The sequence below is a fragment of the Myxocyprinus asiaticus genome, chromosome 43, assembly GCF_019703515.2.
Source record: "Myxocyprinus asiaticus isolate MX2 ecotype Aquarium Trade chromosome 43, UBuf_Myxa_2, whole genome shotgun sequence".
NCBI lineage: Eukaryota > Metazoa > Chordata > Actinopteri > Cypriniformes > Catostomidae > Myxocyprinus > Myxocyprinus asiaticus.
In genome coordinates this window covers 9127791-9143870 of record NC_059386.1, presented here as the reverse complement: position 1 = coordinate 9143870, position 16080 = coordinate 9127791, and the positions used below count along the sequence as shown (strand labels likewise).

Below are 16080 nucleotides of genomic sequence, written 5' to 3'. Positions count from 1 at the left end.
ATGCTATTTAATACATAATGGACACATGTAATTAACACAAGTAAAATAAAACACTATATTTAGATATATAGCAAAATTGTTGTGAAAGAGTGGTTCTTTAAAAAAAATAAATACTGTTATATACTATTACTACAAAGATGATATATAGGCCAATATGTTTTTTTGTTTGTTTATTTTAAAAGATTCGCACTCTTACAAGTAGACCATATACTGCTGCAGAATGTACCACAGAAAGTGTGACAAAAGTTAGTTTACTGAATTATACAACAGATTTTCTTGTATTTATAATGCTGGAAACACTTTACAATAAGGTGACAAGTACAGTAGTTGCTGAGATGAGAGACGCTGGATCTAATTGCAGGCGTTTAATGAAGCTGATAGTAAAACAAACAAATGTGAACTCAAGTAGCAACAAACAAGAACTGACAAAGAGGGAACAAAACTAGAGGGTATTTATACACACAAGGGCTAATGAGGGAATGGAGAGCAGGTGAGAACAATGGGGGAACAGATGGCAGTGATGAGGGCAGTGCATTATGGGAAATGTAGTCCGGGGGAAACAGAAGACAGAGGAAAATAACCACTTTAAAATAAGAGTCCTTGGAAAAACGATGGCAACACAACTGTGACATAATGTTGTTTTTGTTAACATTAGTTAATGCATTAAGTATCATGAACTAACAATGAACAATATTTTTACAGCATTTATTGATCTTGGTAAATGTTAACTTCTACATATACCAATGTATTAAAATAAAATAAAATAAATACATTAAATGCTGGATTATGAACTAGCATGAAAAAACAATGAAAAATTGTATATTTATAAATAAACATGAATCAAGATTAATAAATGTTGTTAAAACATACAGTATTGTTCATTGTTAGTTCATGATACTTTATGCATTTACTATTGTTTACAAATTAAATTTATTGTAAAGTGTTACCAGGATGCTTGTTTGTTAATTAAACTAACATTTATTGTATATAGCTATTAATTTAAAAAATTGCATTACTGGGAAAATGGACGCCATGCAAGGGGCAGACGTGTGAGCGACGAGCTCTGCGCACTTTGCTGAATTTTTGATTATTCTCATGTTATAATCTGGTGAAATTTGATACACCCAGTTACACATTTGTCCTTTGTTGTAAAACATGGCAAAGAAGTCAAAATCCTCGGGCTCTGGAGATATTAAAAGACACTTACTTGTTCAGGATGAAAGCCCCGACAGGCCTGCAGACCGGGGACTCGATTTGGATGGCGCGGCGCTCGCTGTAATACGTCGATCGATCACGGCGATGGAAATAAAATTCTCTGAGTTAGGTACAAGAGTGTCTAATGTTGAAAAATGAATCGATTTTCTGGAATCTTCGGAGAGGGAATCATCCGCCAATCCGCCCGCGACCAAAGTTGATTTGGAACATCTCCTTGAAAAGCTTGAAGATCTTGAAAATAGAAACCGCAGGAATAACGTTCGAATTGTTGGAATTCCTGAGCATGAGGAGGGCAGAGATATGGTGAAATTCCTGGACGAGCTCTTCCCGAGTCTGCTCGACATAACAGACAACAAGCTGGAAATCAAGCGAGCTCACAGAGTCCCAGCTCACAGATCTGCTGAGGGAGATAGGCCCAGATCGATTCTGGCCAGATTTCTGAGATCATCCGATAAAGATCTTGTGTTGCGCCAGGCGAGGAGCAAAGGGAAGCTTTCTTGGAAGAACCATAATGTTTTCTTGTTCCCAGACTTTGCGAGTTCGACAAGAGAGAAATGCGATCGGTTCAAGGAATGTAAGAAACTCTTACATCAGAAAAAGATCTCGTTTGCTCTGATGTTTCCTGCCAAACTGAGAATAGAAACGAAAAACGGTCGCAAAGTATTCACATGTCCAAATCTGGCAATGTCTTTTATAGAATCAATGACTGAGTAAACCATTGAATGTTTCTCATGTGAGTGGGCCTGACTCGCTGTACCTATCTCTTGAGGAAGCTGGGTGAAATTTGTGTTTTTTTGCGTTGGCTCCGCTGTGCGGCTGGAGCTTGTTTTATGAATAACACTTTTCCTTAAAGAAACTTTTGCATTGATGGAAGATTACATTTGCATTGAAGTTCCCGGCCAGTTTGAGAGTGGACACTATGGATGACAACAAAATATTTACATGCTCACACAAAGGATGTCTTTTATAAAGCTGACAGATTATGTAAGTCATGGTATATACTTTTATGCAGCCTCCGAGTGAATTGACTCGACCATCCGGGGAACCGGGATGCCGGTTTTGTTTCTTTTTGTATTGGTTCCGCCTAGCGGCTGGAGCATGTTCTGTTTTTCTCCTTTGGAACAGCTGTGGATTAATCTGTTCGTTCTTCGTGCTTATTCCTCCTGCTGGCTGTAGTTTGTTTTGAGTTTTTTTTTTTTTTTTTTTTTAACGGGACATTTGAATGATTACGTCATCCGCTGAACTCATAACAGCTGGCTCACTGAACATTCGTTTGTCTGTCCGAGGAATCTGAACGGTTTTATATCAGCTGGAATTTGTTTTGTGGAAGATCACATCCTTGAGACAGTTCTGTGAATGAAGCTACACATTTTTTGTGCTCATTCTTCCTATTAACTGGGTTTATTTCACAAAGTATTTTCTGTTATGTAATTTTGCCTCACAAATTTGTGAGGCAAAATTGAGCATTCCGATGGCAAAGTTGTCGTGGGGGCTCGTGGGCGTTCATGGACCTTTTGAGTTTAGAGGGATTGTCGCTGGTTGGCGCTGTCGTGCGCAGGGTTAATGCGCACGTTTTTCTTTTTTCTGTTTGTTTTGTCTGGGGGGATGTTCGGGGGTTGATTGTTTCACTAATGGGGAATGTGGTCTTCATAATTTTGTTTTTCACACACATTTTTTTATTTTTATTATATCAATATGTCAAATGTTAATATGAATAAGTTGTCTCTCTCCACATGGAATGTGAATGGGTTGGGGTACCCCATAAAAAGAAGGAAGGTTATTACTTTTCTTAAATGTAAAAAATATGATATAGTGTTTCTTCAAGAAACACATCTCTCCCCGCAGGTAGCTGAAAAATTTGGGAAGATATGGGGTGGACATGTTTTCTTTAGTGTTGGCTCAAGTAAGAGCAAGGGAGTCATTATATTGATAAATAAACATCTACAATTCAAATTTCTCAAACAGATTAAAGATAAATTAGGAATAGTAATTATTGTTTTAGCTGAAATTCAAGGGTAAAGTCTGATTTTGGCTAATATTTACGCACCTAACGCTGATGATCAGGGCTTTTTTATAGATCTTGAAGGGATGTTGCAAACCGCTGGCACCCCTCATGATATAATATTGGGAGGAGACTTTAATCTTTTGATGGACTCAGTCCTTGATCACAGTGAAGCAAAAGTGTGTAAGCCCCCTAGAGCAATATTGACGCTTCACAGGATGTGTAAAAATCTTGGTCTTTCGGATATTTGGAGACTTTTGAACCCATCCGGTAGGGACTATACATTTTTTTCATCAGTCCATAAGATTTATTCTAGAATATATATTTTTTTTATATCCAAATCCCTCATTTCATCTGTTGTTGATTGCTCAATTGGAAACATTTTAGTCTCAGATCACGCCCTGGTGAGTTTAGAGGTGATGCCACATATAGAGAAAAAGAAATCATATAGTTGGCGCCTAATGTATCCCTTTTACAAAATCCTGATTTCCAACAAATGTTAAAGACTGAAATCAATGTTTATATGGAGACCAACTGGTCTTCAGTATCCTCTGTGGGCATGGCTTGGGAGGCACTTAAGGCGGTTCTTAGGGGCCGGATCATACAGTATGCCTCATTCATCAAGAAATCCAAAGCACAAGAACTTGTGGAGTTGGAAGGAACTATTAAAAGTGCAGAGGCAGAGCTGAAGCGCCAAATGTCATCTGATGGCCTCAGAGAATTAACCCGATTGAAATATAGATATAATACTGTATTGTCGCGGAAAGTGGAGTTTTGGTTATTCAGGGCAAGACAGTCATACTTTGAGTCGGGGGACAAAGCAGGGAAGCTTTTGGCTAGATATATAAAGCAGAGAGAGTCTTTTTCTACCATTCCCTCAGTGAAATCTGCTGGTGGTGAAATATTTAGCTCAGCCATTGATATTAATAATGCCTTTAAAGAATTCTATATTGATCTTTATAGTTCCACCTCTTCATCTACTGATGAAGATATTAGAAACTTTGTGGAACCATTAGATCTTCCTAAACTGACGACTGAGCAAAAAAACTTTCTTGATTCTGAGATAACTTTGGAGGAGCTTAACGAGGTAATTAAGTCCCTACCTACTGGCAAGGCTCCGGGGCCAGATGGTTTTCCGCAGAATTTTTTAGATCCTATGCTACAGAATTGGCCCCACTTTTGTTAGAAGTTTATACTGAATCATTAAAGAAGGGAAAACTTCCTCCAACCATGACACAAGCCCGGATCAGTCTGATTCTTAAAAACGACAAAGATCCAAGCGAGTGTAAAAGTTACCGTCCAATCTCCCTGATCCAACTAGATGTTAAAATATTGTCAAAAATTGTGGCTAACCGATTAAGTAAGGTTATGACATCTCTTATACATATACTAGATCAGGTGGGATTTATTCGGGGCCGCAGCTCTTCTGATAACATCAGGCGTCTCATCAGTATCATGTGGTCAGTAGCGAATGATCAGTCTCCGGTCGCTGCCATCTCACTTGACGCCGAAAAGGCGTTTGATATGGTAGAATGGGATTATCTTTTTAAGATTTTGGAAATGTATGGGTTCGGGAGTACATTTATTGGTTGGATTAAGTTACTTAGCAGCGGTACAAACAAATGGATTAATTTCAGATTATTTTACTCTAGATAGGGGCACTCGACAGGGTTGCCCTCTTTCCCCGTTATTCTTCTGTCTTGCCCTGGAACCATTAGCTGCTGCGATAAGAAAGGAGGATGATTTTCCAGGGGTGACAGCGGGAGGTGCGGCGCATAAGCTTCTGCTTTACGCAGATGATATTTTATTATTTGTCTCTGAACCTACTAGATCTATGCCTTGCCTCCACAGAATTATTAATTCCTTTTCCAAATTCTCAGAATACAAAGTCAATTGGTCTAAATCCGAAGCTTTGGCGCTGACAGCATACTGCCCAGAAACGGCTTTCCAGCCGGGCGCCTTCCAGTGGCCCAAACAGGGCATTAAGTACTTGGGGATTTTATTCCCAGCAAATTTGTCTGATTTAGTTAGAGTTAATTTTGACCCTTTAATAAAAAGTTTTTCGAGCGATGTCAGCAGGTGGGCTTCATTACATTTATCGATGATTGGGAAGGTTAATGTTATTAAAATGAATTGTATTCCAAAATTCAACTACCTGCTTCAGTCTCTCCCTGTAGATGTCCCCCTCTCTTATTTCAAGCAATTTGATAGCATAGCGAAGTCCTTTATTTGGAATGGTAAGCACCCCAGGTTAAATTTCATAGGCCAATTGACAGAGGAGGGCTAGGCCTACCCAAGATTTTGTTTTATTATTATGCGTTCGGTCTTAGACATTTGGCTCATTGGTCGCTTCCACCTGAGAGGGCCCCTCCCTGGTTTTGTATTGAAAAGGAAGTTCTTGCCCCTATCTCGCCACTGCATAGCCTTTCGATTAAACTAGCCGGAGAGGTTAAGTCGCATCCCGTTATTTTGCATTTGCACTCGATATGGACAAAAGTGTCCAGCGTGTTTAATTCTGATATTTATTTAAATGTTGCCTCGAGCATATGGCAGAACCCTAAACTATGTATTAATAAGTCCCCTTTTTGTTGGTCATATTGGATTGTGAGGGGGGTTAATGCACTTGGTGACCTATATGAGGGTGGAGTATTGAGATCTTTTGAAAATTTGGTTCAACATTTTGGCATTCCCAGATCTCAGTTTTATAAATATTTACAGCTTCGCCACCTACTCTGCACTATTTTTGGGAGTGGCACGCACCCCCCTAAGGCGGCAGGTGCTTTGGGAGAGGTGATTGCTGCTTTTGGAAAAGGCCATGAAGCATCAGTGTATTACTCCCTACTAATTCAGAGTCTGGGGGATGGAGCCTTGACTTCTCTCAAGAGAGTATGGGAAAAAGATTTGAATTTGGTATTGGAGGATGGAGTGTGGATTAAGATTCTTAAAAATGTCAAGTCTGTATCTAGAGATGCAAGGGTTCGCCTTATGCAATTTAAGATTTTACATAGATTTTATTGGACCCCCTCTAGATTATATAGGCTTGGTCTTAAAAACACACCCACTTGCTGGCGATGCCAGTCAGAAGCTGGAGACACTACCCATGTCTTTTGGGGGTGTGTTAAGATCCAGGAGTTTTGGTTGAGGGTTCAGAGGTATTTGTGTGACGTTTTGAACACTCAGGTTTTGCTTTGTCCCAGACTCTGTATTTTGGGTGATGGAGCGGTCATGCATTTAGGGGACAATCATATAAAAAACTGGGTTATGACTAGTCTCATGATCGGCAGGCAAGTAATTTTAAGGGGTTGGAAGTCAAATGGAGCACCCTCTTTTTCGGAGTGGTGTGTGGAAATGGGGAGGGTAGCTGCATTTGAAGAGGCGGTAAGTAGAAGGCTGGGGTTGAGGGACTTGTTTGCTAAAAAATGGGGCAAATATTTAGTTTTTTGGGGGGAATCTCGGGTAGGGGATGTGGAGAGTGTAGTTTAATCATGTATGTTTATTATTTTATTTATTTGTGTATATATATGTATGTGTATATGTATGTATGTATGTATATACACTATATTGCCAAAAGTATTCGCTCATCTGCCTTTAGACGCATATGAACTTAAGTGACATCCCATTCTTAATCCATAGGGTTTAATATGACGTCGGCCCACCCTTTGCAGCTATAACAGCTTCAACTCTTCTGGGAAGGCTTTCCACAAGGTTTAGGAGTGTGTTTATGGGAATTTTTGACCATTCTTCCAGAAGCGCATTTGTGAGGTCAGACACTGATGTTGGACGAGAAGGCCTGGCTCACAGTCTTCGCTCTAATTCATCCCAAAGGTGCTCTATCGGGTTGAGGTCAGGACTCTGTGCAGGCCAGTCAAGTTCTTCCACACCAAACTCGCTCATCCATGTCTTTATGGACCTTGCTTTGTGCACTGGTGTGCAGTCATGTTGGAACAGGAAGGGGCCATCCCCAAACTGTTCCCACAAAGTTGGGAGCATGGAATTGTCCAAAATCTCTTGGTATGCTGAAGCATTCAGAGTTCCTTTCACTGGAACTAAGGGGCCAAGCCCAGCTCCTGAAAAACAACCCCACACCATAATCCCCCCTCCACCAAGCTTCACAGTTGGCACAATGCAGTCAGACAAGTACCGTTCTCCTGGCAACCGCCAAACCCAGACTCGTCCATCAGATTGCCAGATGGAGAAGCATGATTCATCACTCCAGAGAACGCGTCTCCACTGCTCTAGAGTCCAGTGGCGGCGTGCTTTACACCACTGCATCCGACGCTTTGCATTGCACTTGGTGATGTATGGCTTGGATGCAGCTGCTCGGCCATGGAAACCCATTCCATGAAGCTCTCTACGCACTGTTCTTGAGCTAATCTGAAGGCCACATGAACTTTGGAGGTCTGTAGTGATTGACTCTGCAGAAAGTTGGCGACCTCAGCGCACTATGCGCCTCAGCATCCGCTGACCCCGCTCTGTCATTTTACGTGGCCTACCACTTCGTGGCTGAGTTGCTGTCATTCCCAATCGCTTCCACTTTGTTATAATACCACTGACAGTTGACTGTGGAATATTTAGTAGCGAGGAAATTTCATGACTGGACTTGTTGCACAGGTGGCATCCTATCACAGTACCACGCTGGAATTCACTGAGCTCCTGAGAGCGGCCCATTCTTTCACAAATATTTGTAGAAGCAGTCTGCATGCCTAGGTGCTTCATTTTACACACCTGTGGCCATGGAAGTGATTGGAACATCTGAATTCAATTATTTGGATGGGTGAGCGAATACTTTTGGCAATATAGTGTATATATATATATATATATATATATATAAAATATATTTTATGTAAGTGTATGTATATGTATCTGTGTATGTATGTATATGTATGTGTGTGTGTATATATGTGTATGTGTGTATATATATATGTATATGTGTATATATATTTATATATATTTATTTTATTTTTTTGGATTGTGTGTGTGTTATGTGGGACCACAGGGGTGTTCGTTAGGGGTCAGGGTGGGATTGTATTAGTAGGGTTTAAATGTAAAATGTTGATTCATTATACAGGTGCTGGTCATATAATTAGAATATCATCAAAAAGTTGATTTATTTCACTAATTCCATTCAAAAAGTGAAACTTGTATATTATATTCATTCATTACACACAGACTGATATATTTCAAATGTTTATTTCTTTTAATTTTGATGATTATAACTGACAACTAAGGAAAATCCCATATTCAGTATCTCAGAAAATTAGAATATTACTTAAGACCAATACAAAGAAAGGATTTTTAGAAATCTTGGCCAACTGAAAAGTATGAACATGAAAAGTATGAGCATGTACAGCACTCAATACTTAGTTGGGGCTCCTTTTGCCTGAATTACTGCAGCAATGCGGCGTGGCATGGAGTCGATCAGTCTGTGGCACTGCTCAGGTGTTATGAGAGCCCAGGTTGCTCTGATAGTGGCCTTCAGCTCTTCTGCATTGTTGGGTCTGGCATATCGCATCTTCCTCTTCACAATACCCCATAGATTTTCTATGGGGTTAAGGTCAGGCGAGTTTGCTGGCCAATTAAGAACAGGGATACCATGGTCCTTAAACCAGATACTGGTTGCTTTGGTACTGTGTGCAGATGCCAAGTCCTGTTGGAAAATGAAATCTGCATCTCCATAAAGTTGGTCAGCAGCAGGAAGCATGAAGTGCTCTAAAACTTCCTGGTATACGGCTGCGTTGACCTTGGACCTCAGAAAACACAGTGGACCAACACCAGCAGATGACATGGCACCCCAAACCATCACTGACTATGGAAACTTTACACTGGACCTCAAGCAATGTGGATTGTGTGCCTCTCCTCTCTTCCTCCAGACTCTGGGACCCTGATTTCCAAAGGAAATGCAAAATTTACTTTCATCAGAGAACATAACTTTGGACCACTCAGCAGCAGTCCAGTCCTTTTTGTCTTTAGCCCAGGCGAGACGCTTCAGACGCTGTCTGTTGTTCAAGAGTGGCTTGACACAAGGAATGCGACAGCTGAAACCCATGTCTTGCATACGTCTGTGCGTAGTGGTTCTCCCTCACATTTTTCAATGGGTTTTGTTTCACAATCCTCTCCAGGGTGCGGTTATCCCTATTGCTTGTACACTTTTTTCTACCACATCTTTTCCTTCCCTTCGCCTCTCTATTAATGTGCTTGGACACAGAGCTCTGTGAACAGCCAACCTCTTTTGCAATGACCTTTTGTGTCTTGCCCTCCTTGTGCAACGTGTCAATGGTCATCTTTTGGACAACTGTCAAGTCAGCAGTCTTCCCCATGATTGTGTAGCATACAGAACTAGACTGAGAGACCATTTAAAGGCCTTTGCAGGTGTTTTGAGTTAATTAGCTGATTAGAGTGTGGCACCAGGTGTCTTCAATATTGAACCTTTTCACAATATTCTAATTTTCTGAGATACTGAATTTGGGATTTTCCTTAGTTGTCAGTTATAATCATCAAAATTAAAAGAAATAAACATTTGAAATATATCAGTCTGTGTGTAATGAACGAATATAATATACAAGTTTCACTTTTTGAATGGAATTAGTGAAATAAATCAACTTTTTGATGATATTCTAATTATATGACCAGCACCTGTATATGTGTTTTTTTCACTGTCATAGCACATGAATCAATAAAATGTTAATTACAAAAAAATAAAAATAAATAACAGGTTACTTAATCAGCAAAGATGAAATATTAAAAAAAAAAATTAAAAAAATCTTTTATCTTTGTGATTGTAGATTGGCACTAACTTCTATGAGCAAGTATCCAGAGGCAATATCTTATTTTAAAAAAGCACTGGTGTTAGATCCTGAAAACGACACCTACAAATCAAACCTGAAGATTGCAGAGCAAAAACAAAAAGAAGCATCCAACCCTGTAAGTAGGAGATGAAATCAGGAATCACAGATTATTTATTTGAAATTTCAATTTTATACTTCCTATAAAGAAATGTAGTCAAATTTAGTTCAGTATGACCATACAGTATATCTCAAATATTTCTTCATTTCTATTTAATGTTTATTTCAAGATCTAAATTAGATTTTGAATCCCAGATTCCCACTGTACATTATATTGAATATGCCAGTTTAGTTAACAAGCAATAGCTTGTATGAATGTAATATATAATATACAATATATAAATATATATTGTAATATATGAATTAGTGGTGAAGTCATTTTTCCTAACATTTGTGTCTACTTGGGTTCTGACAGACGGCCGCAGGACTGGGGTTTGACATGGCCAGCCTCATTAATAACCCTGCTTTCATTAGCATGGTAAGCTCAAGTGGACGGTTTCACATTGTTCTGTTATAGTATTTATGAAATTGCTCATAAATTGACCCTCCGACCCCTTTCATCTGTCTGGAATGCAGCCCAAGCCAGTGTTAAAGGGGCAGTCAGTTAAATTACACTTAGACAGAGTGCCTGAGGGTGAGAGTGTAGTTTTATAGCACACCTCTGCATTCTATACATAGGTCAAAAAATTGGGACACATTCATAAAAGAAACACATGATTTTAGGACTTTAAAAGAGGATTATGTATTAAATGGAAAGCAGGGTATGAACGCTTTGGTTTTAGTTTAGTGATTGTTACATGTTCAGTACAAGAAGAACCCAGTTATAGTCACTTACTATATTACTTAAAGACCCCTTAAAATTGTTTAACAACACAGTTTTCTTTCCTGTGTAGATGTATTTCCTATTCAAACAGGAAGTGGGCTAGAGACATATCAAGCCAGTAGCCTTGAGGTTTTAACTTTGGTCTTCTCATCCATTCAGAAACTTTCTATTTGCCTCTTTTGCACTATAGGCCGCCAGCGTGATGCAAAACCAGCAAGTTCAACAACTGTAAGTTTATTTAGATTTGCTCTCCATGCATGTTTGTGGCATTCCTTATGAGTTATAAATAGTTTTAGTACATTTAAATGTATTTAAATGCATTTTAAATGTTTATGTAATGTGTTTAAATTAGGGCTGTAAATCGATTAAAATGTTTTAATTGAAAGAATGACATGAGAATCAGATTAATCAGTCAGATTAAACACATATATATTCATGTTTGCTGGGAAAGGTGCCCAAATAAAGATAATTCAATATATAATAATACAAATATTAAATATATTGGCTAATTGGGACAGTATAAAAAATGCTAATTAAAAACAAAAAGGAGTGATTTGTAAATTATATTCACCCTTTGCAATATTGAAAGCACTACAACTACACATTATATGATGTTTTTCCATGTGAATTTCATTTTTTTATTAATTTTTTTGAAAATGTACAGTAATTTCAAATATGATTGCAACACGCTCCAAAAAAGTTGGGACAGTCGAGTGTTTACCACTGTGAAACATCACCATTTCTACTAATAACAAGTATTAAGCATTTAGGCACTTAAGACACAAGTTTCTTAAGTTTAGAATGTGGAATTTCCCCCCATTCATCCATTATGTAGGTCTTTAGCTGCACAATTGTACGGGGTCTTTGTTGCCGTATGGTGTGCTTCATAATACGCCACACATTCTCAATTGGAGAAGGTCAGGACTGCAGGCAGGCCAATCCAGCACCCGCACTCTCTGCTTACACAGCCATGCACTTGATATCCGGCCAGTATGTGGTCTGAAGTTGTCCTGCTGGAAAATGCAGGGATGTCCCTGGAAAAGATGGTGGATTATTTTCTGAAGGCAAATTGACAAGTCTTGAACGATCCTTGCTCTTGAAGGACTAGGCTGTTTTTGGAGGCTCCCTATATACTGACACGATGTCCTCACATGTTAAACATCACCTGTTTCACATCGCCTTGTTATTTCAACTCGTCAGATTGTTTTTAGTCTTAAATTGCCCGTCTCAATCATCTGATTTGAAGTTGTCCTGCTGGAAAATGCAGGGACATCCCTGGAAAAGACAGTGCTGGATGGCAGTATATGTTGCTCCAAAATTTTTACATATCTGTCTGCATTAATGGTGCCTTCACTGGTGTGTGAGTTACCCATGCCATGGGCACTGACACACCCCTGTCCCATACAGACACTGGCTTTTGGACCTGATGCTGATAACAGCTTGGATGGTCCTTTTCCTCTTTGGTCTGGATAACACCATTGAATAACACGTTTTTCAAAAACTTTTTGAAATGTGGATTTGTCTGACCAAAAAACAGTTCCACTGTTCTGCTTTCCATCTAAGTTGAGACCGAGCCCAGAGAATTCAGCAGCGCTTCTGGACAGTGTTGATGTATGGCTTCTGCTTTACATAGTAAAGTGTTTTCAGCCTCTCAAGCATAACTGTTTATAGGATGTTGCGTCAAGTTAAATGCAGTTTGTAACTTTGAAAAATGCGTCTTGAGACTGCTGCATTCAGAGTTGTGTTGTTTTGTAAGCTTGGTTTGTTGGCTGTACAGCTGAAGCTGCGCTGACTGCCCCCTTCTGACTGAATCAACATATGGCATGATTGTTTACACATTATGTTTTTCTTTATAATTAATGTGCTAAATTGACAGCCTTAATTTAAATGTTTATTTACATTTAAATGTATTCTAATATAAACAGTACTGTATAATTTGGCTTCGGTCGAACTATAGCTGTGTCCCAAACAACACACTATACACTTAGAATATACACTATGCACTCAGCCATGTAGTGTATGAATTTTCAAAGTGTAGTATTGTCCCAAATGGAACACTTAATGTTTTTTTACTACACGGAAGTATTTGCCATTTAACAGCTGACAGAAGTGACGTTTCAAGCGCATGTGGTGTGTTGCTGCTAGCTTTAACGCATTAGCCAACCTCAGTTCAACACCTGTATCTTAAACAGTGTACATATTCACACAGCTTGAGGTGACGGTAAAGCATTCAACTCACATTTGTAAGGTGCTGTATCCACTGACGTTTCAATAGCTGCTACATTCTTTATTATTTACTTACAACTGTTTTGTCAGACCAGCAGTGCAGCCAGGTAAATCAACCCTTCCGCTATGTACGGCAAGCCGAGTGCACTGTGTACATGAAGTGTCCAACATTTCACACTCCGTTTTGACGGTGGAAAAAGTGCATCATCCGGGTACTTAAAGTACACTTCTTTTTGCTGCATTTTCAGTGTTAACATACTACTCGCACTACATACACTACAAAATGGCGTAGAATAGTGCATAAGTGTGCAGTTTGGGACACACCTACTGTTTTCCAAAAATACGGCATCATGAATTGTTTGTGAATAAATAAAAAATCTGAGCCCTATTCTTTGTTAAACCAGCATGTCAGGCATGATGTCTAACGCAGTCGGGGGGCCTGCAGCTGGAGTTGGTGGATTATCTGACATATCCAGTCTCATTGAAGCGTGAGAGTCTTCTATTTTAAATTTATATCACACCTTGTTTATACTTCAGCATTTAAGTATTAATTATTCAGATTCAGCACAAGTTAAGCTCTATCAACAGAATCTGTGGGATAATGTTGATTACCAGAAAAGAATTTAGACTCAAAGTCTCCCTCAGTTTGTAAACAGAAACAAAATTTGCGTTTACAGTAATGCACGTACAATATAAGTCTATGGGGAAAGGCGTTGCACTGGGATAAACGCTAAAATACAAAGTTTTGCATCGACATTTTTGAACTTACAAGAAAGTTTATGGGTGCATTTATGTAAACATGTTTGTTTGTATTTAAGACATAATATTTTATAATATTTGAACCCTTAAAAGTTAAAAGTTAAGCTCAATCAACAGCATTTGTGGCATAATGTTGATTATCACAAAAAAGAAATCTGACTTTCCCCTCCTCTTCTACAAAAAAAAAAAAAAAGAAGCAAAAATTACTGTCACAGTGATGCACTTACAATGGAAGTGAATGGGGCCTAAAATACACATACTGTAGTTTCAAATGTATGGCCACAAGATGTAAACATTATACATATTAATAGTATTTTATGTGATAAAATGACTTCCTAACCTTATCTGTGTTAAGTTATATCCAATACCAGGATTACAGGGTTTCATTGTCATGACAACAAAGTTGTAATACTGAATATAACTTTACACAGATAAGGTTAGAAAGTGATTTTAGCACACTAAAATCATGTTAAAATGCATAATTTTTTTCATCTTGTGGATATTCTTTTTTAATAGCCTGTGTTTTAATGTTTATGAGCTGGCCCCATTCACTTCCATGGAAGTGTATCAACCACGATATTTGCTTTTTTTAAATAAAGATTGGACAAGTCAAAAATTCACAAATGCTGTCAATTGAGCTTAACTTACATCAAACCTGAAATATTCCTTTAACATTTAATGTATCGTGCTGACAGCTACATGTCTATAAAATGTTTTGGCATGATATGTAAACTTTAGGACATGCTATATAAAGCAGAATGTGTGAAATGTGTCTCTTTCTCAGCGGGCAGCAGTTTGCTCAGCAGATCCAGCAGCAGAACCCGGAGCTGATCGAGCAGCTGAGGAATCACATCCGGAGCCGCTCGTTCAGCGGCAGTGCAGAGGAACACTCCTGATCCATGCAGGTCTGACACAAACACACGCATCCTGGTTAAAATGACTGCACATCAGCGGTTACTTACATGCAACTCAGTGCATTCCTGATTAGAAATGGGAATTTAACAATTCCAGTTCTAATTCCATTTTAAGGGTCAATCGTTTGTAAATCACACTACACTGGTCATGCTGTAGGTTCATGTTGGATACAATCAGTGAAGACAATGCAATCGAACAATGTTTTGTGGCACTCAGCCTTTCTTTAATGACGTGTCAGACTGCAAGCTCACAACTCAGCTAAAACTATTTATTTTGACATGGTGCTGTAGATTCAGTAACAGCGAAGCACCAATTATTGTACTATTGTGTTCCATTGGCGTCGGCAGGAGAATGCACCCTTAAAGGGACAGTTCACCCAAAAATGAAAATTCTCTGATAATTTACTCACCCTCATACCCTCTGAGATGTGTATGACTTGAAGATCTGTAGAAAAAGATCCAGGCTCAGCATGTCCTTAGAAGCTGGAAATAGGATGGATTACTTTTATGCTGACTATCTGTGCTTTTTGGACCTACAAATATCGAATCCCCTCCCATTCTAAGGACCTGCTGAGCCTGGATCTTTTTCTTCAAATCTTCAAAAGTTTTTTGCAGAAGAAAGTCATACACATCTCAGATGGGATGAGGGCGAGTAAACTATTAGAGAATTTTCATTTTTGGGTGAACTATTCCTTTAAAAGGACTGTCAATTATGGAGCCCCCACGAGAAAAAAGATAACCACTAACCTGTGCCCACGATTTTGTGATCTGTACTCTCAGTTTATAAACTGTACTCACAGATTTGTAAACTGTTCCCTCATTTTAACAAATCGTGCCCACATTTTTTAAACCGTACCCTCAAATAAGTAGCTTGTACTCTCATATTTGTAATTTGCATATTTGTGTTTGAAGAATCCAGTTCCTTCCTTGTTACACTGGTGCCAAAACCCAGGAACTGGATTCTTCAAACACAGGTAGGGAACTTTTAATTGACCACTTCTCTGGTTTACAGCTTCACAATAACTCCTCAGCTTCACAGTAAAGTTCTCGACCCAGTCTCTCTCTCTCGATCTGGTGCTGACATGGTCCTTTTATGCCGCTCTCCCCAATCTCACTTAGAGACAGGTGTTAGTTATAATTTGGCTCAGATGTGTGCACCCTTTCCGCTCTCTCTCTCCCTCGATGGACGCTCGACCACGCCCCCGCTGCCACACACAGATTCATAAAAACGTACCTGCAATTTCTTAATCCGTCCGCACATATTCAGAAAACCGTATCTGCATTTCGCAATTGTATAAA

General features: G+C 39.0%; 1 protein-coding gene across 2 annotated transcripts in view; it reads left to right on the top strand.

The window, feature by feature from the left end:
* The window catches only part of LOC127433601 (small glutamine-rich tetratricopeptide repeat-containing protein beta-like), a 42406-nt gene that overhangs the window by 24973 nt on the left and 1353 nt on the right, over positions 1-16080 (top strand). Inside the window, exons 7-11 of one of the 2 annotated variants that reach the window (XM_051685632.1) lie at positions 10000-10138; positions 10475-10537; positions 11073-11110; positions 13513-13596; positions 14652-14772. In XM_051685632.1, coding sequence (XP_051541592.1) covers positions 10000-10138; positions 10475-10537; positions 11073-11110; positions 13513-13596; positions 14652-14763 — 436 coding nt within the window. In that variant the 3' untranslated portion in view covers positions 14764-14772. The remainder of the gene's footprint in view (positions 1-9999; positions 10139-10474; positions 10538-11072; positions 11111-13512; positions 13597-14651; positions 14773-16080) is intronic. The other variant, XM_051685633.1, reaches the window with a different exon arrangement.